Source organism: Glandiceps talaboti, chromosome 11, assembly GCF_964340395.1.
Source record: "Glandiceps talaboti chromosome 11, keGlaTala1.1, whole genome shotgun sequence".
Classification (NCBI taxonomy): domain Eukaryota; kingdom Metazoa; phylum Hemichordata; class Enteropneusta; family Spengelidae; genus Glandiceps; species Glandiceps talaboti.
The window spans coordinates 19,401,333-19,413,149 of record NC_135559.1 but is presented as its reverse complement, the minus strand read 5'-3'; the positions used below and the strand labels follow the sequence as shown (position 1 = coordinate 19,413,149).

The following is an 11,817-nucleotide window of genomic DNA, read 5'->3' as shown; positions in this document are numbered from 1 at the left end:
ATTTGTGTTTTATGCTCCGAGTCCCTGGTAGGACATTTATCGTTAAATTTTATGCTATAAACCAGTAGCAGCGGCCAGATTACCTTCTCGCCCCTAAAGACATTACTGTCTAAGAACCATTCATTATACAACATTCCTTGTGCTACATTACATTATATATGTGCACAGGAAATAAAGACTTTAAACTTTATTATACAACATGTCTCTGTGCAGTATTTGCGTAATTGGACAGGGGTAGGTCTATTAGATGCTACACTTCGCCTGGTTAGAGGGGAACGCCAATCCAGAGACACTTCCATAAAAGTTGTGAAATTCTTATGACAATTTGTTCCATCACAAGAGCTTATACATTTATTCGATTACATTGTAAATTGGTGATTCCTTGTCTTGTTTCGTTATTTCAATCTCCTCATATTCAATAGGTGCATCATCTGTAACGGTTCGCTTCTTCTTACGCGAGCTGTAATATCAACAGAAAAGAATACTTATTTTGATAAGATTATTAACTTTGCTTCAACCAATTGGTGATTAAATTAAATACATACTTGACATGAACAATAAACAATATTCGTTCAATGCATGTTTTTCCCCCGAAAATTTACGTTTCGACAACATATAGACTAGAAATGTTGATTATTGGTGGTTTCATGGACGAGAAGTTCTCTCCAAAGAAATCGAATGATATAAAAGTTGGAAAGTAATGTAAGTGTTGCCAGGTTTGTGAACCTGTATATGTTACAGTAAACTGTTACTGTAAAAAAAACTATGAACATTTCCAGTGATCTGAACAGTGTCGTTTTGAAATTCAGTAAAATAGTAGGTGAAGTTAACAGTTTGCTGAGTCAAATTATAAACAATTACACACAACATTGCCAACCGGTTCCATTGAAGACGTTATATAATGTATATGAATAGTGAGCCTGTGTTGATGTTTAGTCCTATCATTCACAGTATGCGTCCAAATTCGAGTAAGAATATCTCAATAGCAGGGGGTGGAGGTTGTCATGAGCCATCTACAACAGTCCTTGTAGAGAAATTCCACTGTTTTAATATGTTTTCACATACCTTCGTACGCAAACGACAACAATTACAGTGATTATAGCAATTGGTACACATGATGCAGTAATGATGACTGGCAACATACATTCCTCTGTGTTTTCTTCTGCTGGCTTGATTGGCGTAATGTTAGGATAGGAAAGTGTTGTGACAGGCATTACAGTATCATCACTATTGTTGAAGGAACCATCTGTAAATATCGTTAAACAAATAGGTTACATTAAATGGTTTCTGATTCTAAAGGCAGATAGCAATGATGTTTAGTTTATTTAAATGATTTTGTTGATTCCTCTACCCTTATATGGAAACAATATGTTAACACTGATTCCTCTACCCTTAAATGGAAACAATATGTTAACACTGATACCGCTAAACTTATATGGAAACAATATGTCAATACTTAATAAAGTTAAATATGTGAAGGCTATACTTCCGATGCCGATGCTTACCTCATACTAAAACAATTAATGTGTTACACGAGTTAAAGTGGCCATAAGCATGCGGATTGGGTATTTATTTTGGATTCTTAATTTATATAACAATTTTATTATGACTTCCTACTAGCACAATGAATATGAAATAACATATGCCAAGTCCTTGTTTTTACATTGCATTAAATGCATTAAAATCTTTGTTATTGTACGTTCAATAACAATCTTTTTACACATTGTTTAGCTTTGTGCAATGTATTGACACTTTATCTATGTTGTGTCACGTTGATTTTCAAGTAGGAAGTCATGATAAAATTGTTCCATAAATTAAAATCCAAAATGAAATATTAAATCCTCATCCATATGGCCAATTTTAGGATACAGGCCATATATGGAAATAATGGATTCGATAATGAAAATGTTTACGACATATATAAATAATGAAACCTTAATGTTTTAATACTGTATAGGAAACAATGACTATGTTATTACTAATGTTTACATGTGTATGGTAATCTGTTTTGGTGATGGTCATTGTTAACCGGCAGGGGCAGCTTTGAGGGGTTGGGGTTGAAAATTCCACATTAAGTGGGATGGTCACATTGGAAACAGTATAATAGTCATTTTGTGCCATAAGCGACTCAATAACAACTGTAATTTCTTCAAAGTTTCTGTTTGGAGTGGGGGATGTTATGACCTGTACTCTTCTATGTATGCATTTAAACATAAAGTAAACCATTTAGTACGTGGTATATAGTATTTGCAAATTAATGGTTAGTTATGTATTACCGTAAAAAAGACCCTTTGTTCTGTAACCTATTACATGAATATATAAGTGATATATTGCTTCTAAGAGGGGATGAGTGAATATTAACATTTACCTTATATACGCATGTTTACATTGTATGTAATCAATGAATGTGTTAATATACTAATGTTTACCTTATAGGGAAGCAATGCATATGCTAATACAATGTTAACCTTATAGGGAAGCAATGAATATGTTAATACAATATTTACCTTATAGGGAAGCAATGAATATGTCAATACAATGTTTACCTTATAGGGAAGCACTGAATATGTCAATACAATGTTTACCTTATATGGAAGCAATGAATATGTCAATACAATCTTTACCTTATAGGAAAGCAATGAATATGTCAATACAATGTTTACCTTATAGGGAAGCACTGTATATGTCAATATAATGTTTACCTTATAGGGAAGCAATGAATATGTCAATACAATGTTTACCTTATAGGGAAGCAATGAATATGTCAATACAATGTTTACATTATAAGGAAGCAATGGATGTCAATACAATGTTTACCTTATAGGGAAGCACTGTATATGTCAATACAATGTTTACATTATAGGGAAGCAATGAATATGTCAATACAATGTTTACATTATAAGGAAGCAATGGATGTCAATACAATGTTTACATTATAAGGAAGCAATGGATGTCAATACAATGCTTACATTATAAGGAAGCAATGGATGTCAATACAATGTTTACATTATAAGGAAGCAATGGATGTCAATACAATGTTTACATTATAAGGAAGCAATGGATGTCAATACAATGTTTACATTATAAGGAAGCAATGGATGTCAATACAATGTTTACATTATAAGGAAGCAATGGATGTCAATACAATGTTTACCTTATAGGGAAGCAATGAATATGTCAATACAATGTTTACATTATAAGGAAGCAATGGATGTCAATACAATGTTTACATTATAAGGAAGCAATGGATGTCAATACAATGTTTACATTATAAGGAAGCAATGGATGTCAATACAATGCTTACATTATAAGGAAGCAATGGATGTCAATACAATGTTTACATTATAAGGAAGCAATGGATGTCAATACAATGTTTACATTATAAGGAAGCAATGGATGTCAATACAATGTTTACATTATAAGGAAGCAATGGATGTCAATACAATGTTTACCTTATAGGTAAACAATGAATATGTCAATACAATGCTTACTAGAATTACAGGCAGATGTTGAATTATCAGGTTGACATTGTAGACATTCATTAAATACACTATTCTCCATTAGTGCATAACACTTGCCATTAATTAAACACGAGTCGTTCTGAAAATGTTGGTAAAAGATGGTTACCTACAAAACACCTATGATCAAAGGTACATACACTATAACAAGACATTGATGGATGGAAGTTTATGCATTTATCTTACTTAAAATAAAGTGCGTTGATACTAAAGTCAGAAATTGGGAAGTTCATCCTTCAGACAACACATTTGATTTGTAATAACCAAAATATGAATCTTCTTTACACTTTCTACTGCTAATTGATACACATTTGACGGTCAACAGTCTCTGCATAACAGCCAGACAGACGGACGGACACACACACACACACACACACACACACACACACACACACACACACACACACACACACACTTTTGCTTACTGGTACAAGGTACTGGAGCACAACCAGTCATTACACCATCATCAGGTTTGCCGGTCAACGTGAACTCTCGACTAGAATTGTCACCTATAAATAGTGTCAAACATACAAATGGAATCTCTTCACACTTAATGCCAGTCAGCTCTAGGTTGGTTGACACGGATGAGAATGACAATGGCTTGCCACCAATCAATGGTTGATCTGGTTGTACATCTGTCAGTACTTGGTCTCCCAATGGAATACTATCACCACTGCCATCTGGTTTATTGTTGCCATGGACACTGAGCTTCCACAAATCTTCCCCGAATACTGATGCGCCCTCATCATCAGTACCATAGTCAATGTCTAAGATGATTGGGTTTAGGGGACTGTTTTCTTTCAGTTTGGCATCACTTGATACACTGATACTGTTGTCAGTGATTACCACACCTGAACACATCTCACTTAGTTCAGATTCATACATATTTGTTATAACACATTAGATTAACTGGAAATGGTATTAACTGGGTAAATGGTCCCTCAGTACACCTTTTTATAACACTAATATCAAAATCACATCTCAAAGTCTATTGTAATACTAGGCCAGCTCTTTAAAATTGTGTTGTGAATGATCGTTATACTTTGTAATCATTTTAATAGTGAAAGTACATTTTACCCATTCTCTACCCCGTCTCCCAACCCATTCTCTACCCAGTATATAAAGCCATTGTCACTTTCTACCCATTCTCTACCCAGTATCCAGCCCATTGCCACGTTCTATCTATTCTCTACCCAGTATCCAACCCATTCCCAGTTACGACTCATTCTCTACCCAGTGTCCATCCCATTGCCACTTTCAACCCATTCTCTACCCAGTATCCAACCCATTGCCACTTTCAACCCATTCTCCACCCAGTTTCCAACCCATTGCAACTTTCTACCTATTCTCTACCCATTATCCAACCCACTGTCACTTTCTACCCACTGTCTACCTAGTATCCAACCCACTGTCACTTTCTACCAGCTGTCTACCCAGTATTCAACCTACTCTCACTTTCTACCCATTCTCTACCCAGTATCCAACCTACTGTCACTTGCTACCAACTGTCTACCCAACATCGAACTTACTGCCACTCACTATCCACTCTCTAACCAGTATCCAACCCTCTGTCACTTTCTACCCATTCTCTACCCAGAATCCAACCCATTACCACTTTCTATCCACTCTCTACCCAGTTTCCAAGCCACTGTCACTTTCTATCCACTGTCTACCCAGTATCCAACCCATTGCCACTTTCTACCCATTCTCTACCCAGTATCCAACCCACTGTCACTTTCTACCCACTGTCTACCCAGTATCCAATCCATTGCCACTTTCTACCCATTCTCTAACCAGTATCCAACCCACTGTCACTGTCTACCAATTCTCTACCCATTATCCAACCCACTGTCACTTTCTACCTATTCTCTACCCAGTATCCAGCCCAATACCACTGTCTACCAATTCTCTACCCAGTATCCAACCCACTGTCACTGTCTACCAAATCTCTACCCAGTATCCAACCCACTGTCACTTTCTACCCACTCTCTACCCAGTTTCCAAGCCACTGTCACTTTCTACCCACTGTCTACCCAGTATCCAACCCATTGCCACTTTCTACCCATTCTCTACCCAGTATCCAACCCATTACCACTGTCTACCAATTCTCTACCCAGTATCCTACCCACTGTCACTTTCTACCCACTGTCTACCTAATATCCAACCCACTGTCACTTTCTACCCGCTGTCTACCCAGTATTCAACCTACTCTCACTTTCTACCCATTCTCTACCCAGTATCCAACCTACTGTCACTTACTACCAACTGTCTACCCAGAATCCAACTCACTGCCACTCACTACCCATTCTCTAACCAGTATCCAACCCACTGTCACTTTCTACCTATTCTCTACCCAGAATCCAACCCATTACAACGTTCTACTCACTCTCTACCCAGTTTCCAAGCCACTGTCACTTTCTGCCCACTGTCTACCCAGTATCCAACCCACTGTCACTTTCTACCCATTCTCTACCCAGTATCCAACCCACTGTCACTTTCTACCCAGTCTACCCAGCATCCAACCCATTGCCACTTTCTACCCATTCTCTAACCAGTATCCAACCCACTGTCACTTTCTACCCATTCTCTACCCAGTATCCAACCTACTATCACTTGCTACCCACTGTCTACCCAGAATCCAACTCACTGTCACTCACTACCCATTCTCTAACCAATATCAAACACACTGTCACTTTCTACCCATTCTCTACCAAGAAACCAACCCATTGCCACTTTCTACCCATTCTCTACTCAGTATTCAACCCATTACCACTTTCTACCCATTCTCTACCCAGTATTCAACCCACTGCCCATTGCATAACTTCAGTAAAGCAAAAACAGAGACTTACCATTACATGGTAAGGGTGCACAGGCTATTGTTGCATCTTCTGGTTCAGCATCTAACTTGAACTTTGGTTTTGACTTTGGATTTTTGAGTATCTCAACACAGAGATAAGGGGTCTCAGAACACACTTGATTCTGCATATTGATAGTATGCATCACATCTAAAAATGTTATCGGTAAGCCAATTGTCACAGGTGTGTTCACTTGCTCAGGGATTAATACATTTCTTATATACGATAATTGTTCCCCTTTACCGTTCGGGCTCTTACTATGCCAGGCATTGAGTCTCCAGAGTTTTGTACCAATTATACTTGTTGTAGTATCATCATATAATGCAGTCACATCGAAGTTGACTTTGTTCTTGTACAGGCCTTCTATTGTTTTAGTGTCAGGTGCTAAATCAATTTCTGTATTAGTAATTACAACACCTGAAAGATAAAGACCAGTATCAAGATATGGCATGAAAAGAAACTAGAATGTGTATGTTTATAAATCAATCTGGTAGAGTATAGTATAACCTACATTTATGCCAGTGAATATAGTCTGTAAGGTACGTCGTGACAGGACGTCCTCATCACACATCGCTCAAACCAACCAATGAGATGAGGCCTGTGAGGGCGGAACAACTTGACATATCTTACAGTCTAGCAGGAGAACAACTGAGGTTCAATTGTTTTCACTCCTTATTACAATGGATTTTAAAATACAGTTTGAATAGATTTGTTGAGACCAAAGCAACATTAGCAGTAATTGGGTATGGGATCCGGTACTAGCAAAGCCGAAAAGAGTGATTTTTCATCCCTTTTGTATTCACCCACCTTAGCCCACCATCTCTCTAGTATTCTTCTGCCCCAGCTCTCTCTCAACTAACCCACCACCAGTATTCCTACACATCTTTTAGTCTTTACCTACCACCATGGCAACCAGTGTTCCATATTTTCCTCAAAATCCACCATCTGACGGACGTTGCTCGGAAAACAGTGAATGCTTACTGTCTAAGTTATCGTTCCTAATTACTAATCAGCATCTACTTACTACTTTGACGCCAAGCCCAATTAACTGACAAGAACAAAGGTCTTAATTCATCTTGCTACATTTTATTGAAACAGTTCAATCACATTAAAATACATGTAAACAATGGTTCCCAGTAAATCAATGTCATAGCCATTTTGATAATTTATACTAGACTCAGTTTGTGTCCCTTAAATTTGACCAATAAAAGGCCCCCTAACTTCGTCACTTTAAGCTATCTTGCCAAATTGTTGCAAAAATAAGTTACAGTACATCCGCGTATTTATACGATGTAAAAGTGTCCCTTAGAAAGAAAACTTGTTGAAAAAATATTACAATGGACTTATAGTTGCACGTGACTGTACACGTGTTGTCCGGTACACCTCAGACCACTATAGAAGGTAGTGGTCTCTGGGTACACGCACGACCGGCCGAATGCGATGCGGTCCTACTAATAACTGCCCGAGACGGCCAGGGACTGTCGGAGTCAAAAATAGACTGGCCGAAATAAAACTAGGGGTTCAACTATTGATATACGTTGATACCTAAATACCCCTAATCATAACCAGTATATAATAACCTAAAGCAGAATAATGTGTGGTCGCGATTGTTGTTTTCCGGTTACAGAATAACTCGTCAGTGTAAGGCACTTTTATGGTTTCAGGGTTGAGTTGATCACCTGGGACTTTCAGTGACACGTGCGTTTTAGCCTGTATTTGAAAAAAAAAAAAGAAATGGTCCGCAAATGTTTCAGTTGCTCCTATGCATTTTAAATAGACTTGTGACAGTGAGTTTACAACTATTTTTTCTTTGACTGGACCATGTTGACACTGACAAGCACTATGTATTGAGCCCGTATACTGTTGTGTTGTGGACAAGTGTCGGTACATAAAAAAAACAGTAATTGAGGTTGCGAATTGTTATGTCTAGGATCAATATATAGCGGTTATGATTAGGGGTGTTTAGATATAAACTTATTAGAGTAGTAGTATTTGAACCCCATGTTTCACCTTGGTCGGTCTATTTATCACCTCGGGCGGTCTCCAGCAGTAATTAAGGACCGGTCGGTGACTGCTTCACTGCAAATACTTTATAAATAAGACCCCGGGATAGCACTATCATAATAATTATTGACTACACAGGTTAAATATATTCAAAGAAGGAGTTTAATATAGCATCTTGACAGTGAAAGGTAGGAGGAAAACCTTGAGAAGGGAATATGTACACTCCTTTGGGGGGGGTGAGGGGGGTGAGGGCTCTAGGTCTCCCCCTTGAAGCCCTGGCGGTTTTTCACTCTTAAAAGCAAGCCAATTTTGAGACTATTCAGACACTTTCAGGCAATAATGTCCAAGCTTTACGTGTAAAAAGCAACTACATAGGATTTAAATATTTTTAGATAAAATTTGATAACATCTTGACAGTAATAAGCGGTTGGGTAAGAGCTTGAGACTGGGATGTGTCCACCTTCTTGTTACACTTAAAAGCCAATTTTGAGACAATTAAGACATTTTCAGACAATAATTTTCAAGCTTTAAATGAGAGCACCAGCCTCTCTCCTGTGGGGGTCCTAGGGGGTCTCCCTAGAAGCTCTGGTTTTTTTTACAATTAGAAGCCAATTTTGAGACTATTCAGACACTTTCAGGCAATAATGTCCAAAATTTAAAAGACAACAACTACATAGCACTATCATAATAATTATTGACTACACAGGTTACATAGGATTGAAATATTTCAAAAAGAAAGTTCAACAGCATCTTGACGGTAAGTGGTAGGGTAAGAGCTTGAGACTGGGATATGTCCAACTCTTGTTAGGGGTTCTAGGGGTGATTTGAAGTTTTAAGGACATTGTTAGACTATCTTGGCAAACATTTCACATCTTTAATAGGCAATGTCATCTAAAATTAGCATATAATACCATTAAGTTATGACAGTAACAATTTTGGTGCATCTGATTGCTGATTGAAGTGACCTGTGAGGGTGAGCGAGTCCTAGGCAGATCTTGTGGTTTTTGTTTCTATTAAGGTATAATTTATAGCTTTTGAGATAATATTTCCAAGCTTCGAAAAACTAAAGTAAATGTAAATTTTAAATGAGTTTCCCATGTCACATAAAAACGGGTCCGTAACATCAATTGGTATTGGGGCATTAATATTACATGTATGGCTTATTCTGTACTTTTATGCGTATGAGACTGACGTTTCTGTACTTTCCGACCAGCGCCTGTCTAATCGGATCATAAAAATAGTCGAAAGAGATTTTAATACATTTGCATTTATTTTAGAATATATTCATGAGTTCAACCGAATAGTAAACATATGAATATTCAAATCTTCGTTGATTGCTATTGTATTGTATCTATAGGCTATAGTGAATGTGTAATTGAAAATACTTAAATTCAAACAAACTATATTCGCTTTCAAATTATGATTAAAGAGCATAAAAAGATGAAAATGGAAAGTATGAAAGTAAAAGAAGATGAGAAAAGTACGATAAACAAGGATTGTATACTCACGTGGTGTACATTTAGTACAACATTCTCCTTTGGGTTTATACTTATCAGGGCAGGTGAGGAATGGACATGTTAGGCTGACACAAATGGTTTTACTTCCCTTGCATTCACAGTCTTCACATTCATTTTTTGACCATGTATCACCTTCAACATATACCTTTCCTTCAAATAGGCATACTTGGGAGTCCCCTTTAAAAAAGTAGTCAAAACACTTTAGTGTTCTTCATATACCCATTTATACTATCGTAATGTTTTACCCCCTTCCCCAACCCAAACCTCTAGCCTTTTCAGCCAAAGTTTATTGGACAAAATTATGTAACTGTTCAGTGTATTTCATCATTATTTTACACTTGAATCATTCAAATGATATTAAAGTTCTAAGAACATTCAAATTGTATATTTTACATGCCGACAATTTTTTTAAAAACTTTTCCTGCTATTTTCTGAAACGTCTCAGTTTCATTTTACATTGGAAACAAAGAAATAATCTTTAGCTATAAATTTATATTAAACAATTTGATTACAAAATAATTATATTCTAGCCCTTCATGAGTTTTGTGTGGAAGGATTTCCATTAACCTGACAAAGACTCGTACTGTAACATGGTTATAGTCCCAATCCGAACAATATTTCCGTTTATACCCACCCATAGCTCTGTTACTAACCCTGGTGCTCATATGCATTGTGATGTCAATGAACAAATTCGATATGGAAACCTGCTTTCTGCACAAGTACTTTGTAGTGAAGTGGTTGGCTATAAATCATGTCTTTGGATAGATAGGTACAGAACTAGAGATCAAGGTAGTTGTTATGTTGTCCTGGCTGCGCCTCGGACCAAACAACAAATAGGCTAACCAAAAATGCATTAATATTTGACCCTTCAGGATGTCGCAATATTAAAAATAAAAATCGTAATTCAAGCACCTCAAAAGCAATGACATGGACGCTCATTAATATCGTAACATAAAGCGACAGTCAAGAAAAATATTTATATCTTCTGGTTTAACATGTACCGCTGCAGATCGACCGCTCCCTTTTTTGTTTCTTTTACACGTATACACCTTCACTGGACAATCACGTCTTGACGCGCTCACAGCTCAGTAAATTAAATTTAGCATAGTCGAGTACGGTCATATTTACCATACTGCAAACCGGAATACAAATTTCAAACTTAATGTATCATGTACATGATGTTCATTACCATAATATATGGTATAATGAAAGCCATAGTTACTTAATTTCAATATTTCATAGAGTCGTAAACATTCATATGCCTGGCGTACTAAAATACGCGGCCGCCCAGTGAAAGACGGAAAACTTGGAATGGGATTAAAATTCGAAAAAATAAAATGATAGACTTTTAGGGTGACATAGTGAGACATGTCATATCAGATACTGGTTGAAGTAACAGTAAAATAAAAAAAGTTAAAACAAGGGGTTTTATGAGATGACGAGTATCCACGGCGATGCCGTGATTTTGTGTAATTTCCCATAGCCCACAATTTTCTGAATTCAACAGGGTGCGAACTTCTCGTCGGTTCAATTTTTTTCAAATTTCGACTTATAATTTCAAATTTTGTATCAATTTTCCGAGTATAATAGGCAAAATTTGTATCGTTTTAGAATTTTGAATTAATATTCTATATTATTGTAATGTGTATTTGAGTATGATTTTATTGTCAAGTGTTCTTAGCCATTGACAAAACTAACGATATTTAAGCCAACACGCATCTTTAAAGTAGGCTTGACATTACGAAAATAGGTCAGTAAATGTTATAAAAAGTACGAATTACAAGGGCACTTCATCCTAAAATCATATAATCTGATATATGTAAGATATAAGGTCCTAGCACGGCAAAATATCAAGGAGTGTAAATGATATACACAAGAACTTTCCACTGTAACTTAACAGTAGACGTATCAGCGCAGACATAA

At 36.8% G+C, this 11,817-nt stretch overlaps 1 protein-coding gene across 1 annotated transcript in view; it reads right to left on the bottom strand.

Annotated features, from left to right (window-relative positions):
- The window catches only part of LOC144442123 (uncharacterized), a 29,188-nt gene that overhangs the window by 268 nt on the left and 17,103 nt on the right, over positions 1-11,817 (bottom strand). Inside the window, exons 4-7 of the mRNA XM_078131391.1 lie at positions 9,886-10,071; positions 6,368-6,790; positions 1,066-1,246; positions 1-460 (exon numbers count right to left, since the gene is read on the bottom strand). The exon at positions 1-460 is cut by the window's left edge and continues 268 nt beyond it. Of these exons, the coding sequence (XP_077987517.1) occupies positions 352-460; positions 1,066-1,246; positions 6,368-6,790; positions 9,886-10,071 (899 nt within the window). The 3' untranslated portion in view covers positions 1-351. The remainder of the gene's footprint in view (positions 461-1,065; positions 1,247-6,367; positions 6,791-9,885; positions 10,072-11,817) is intronic.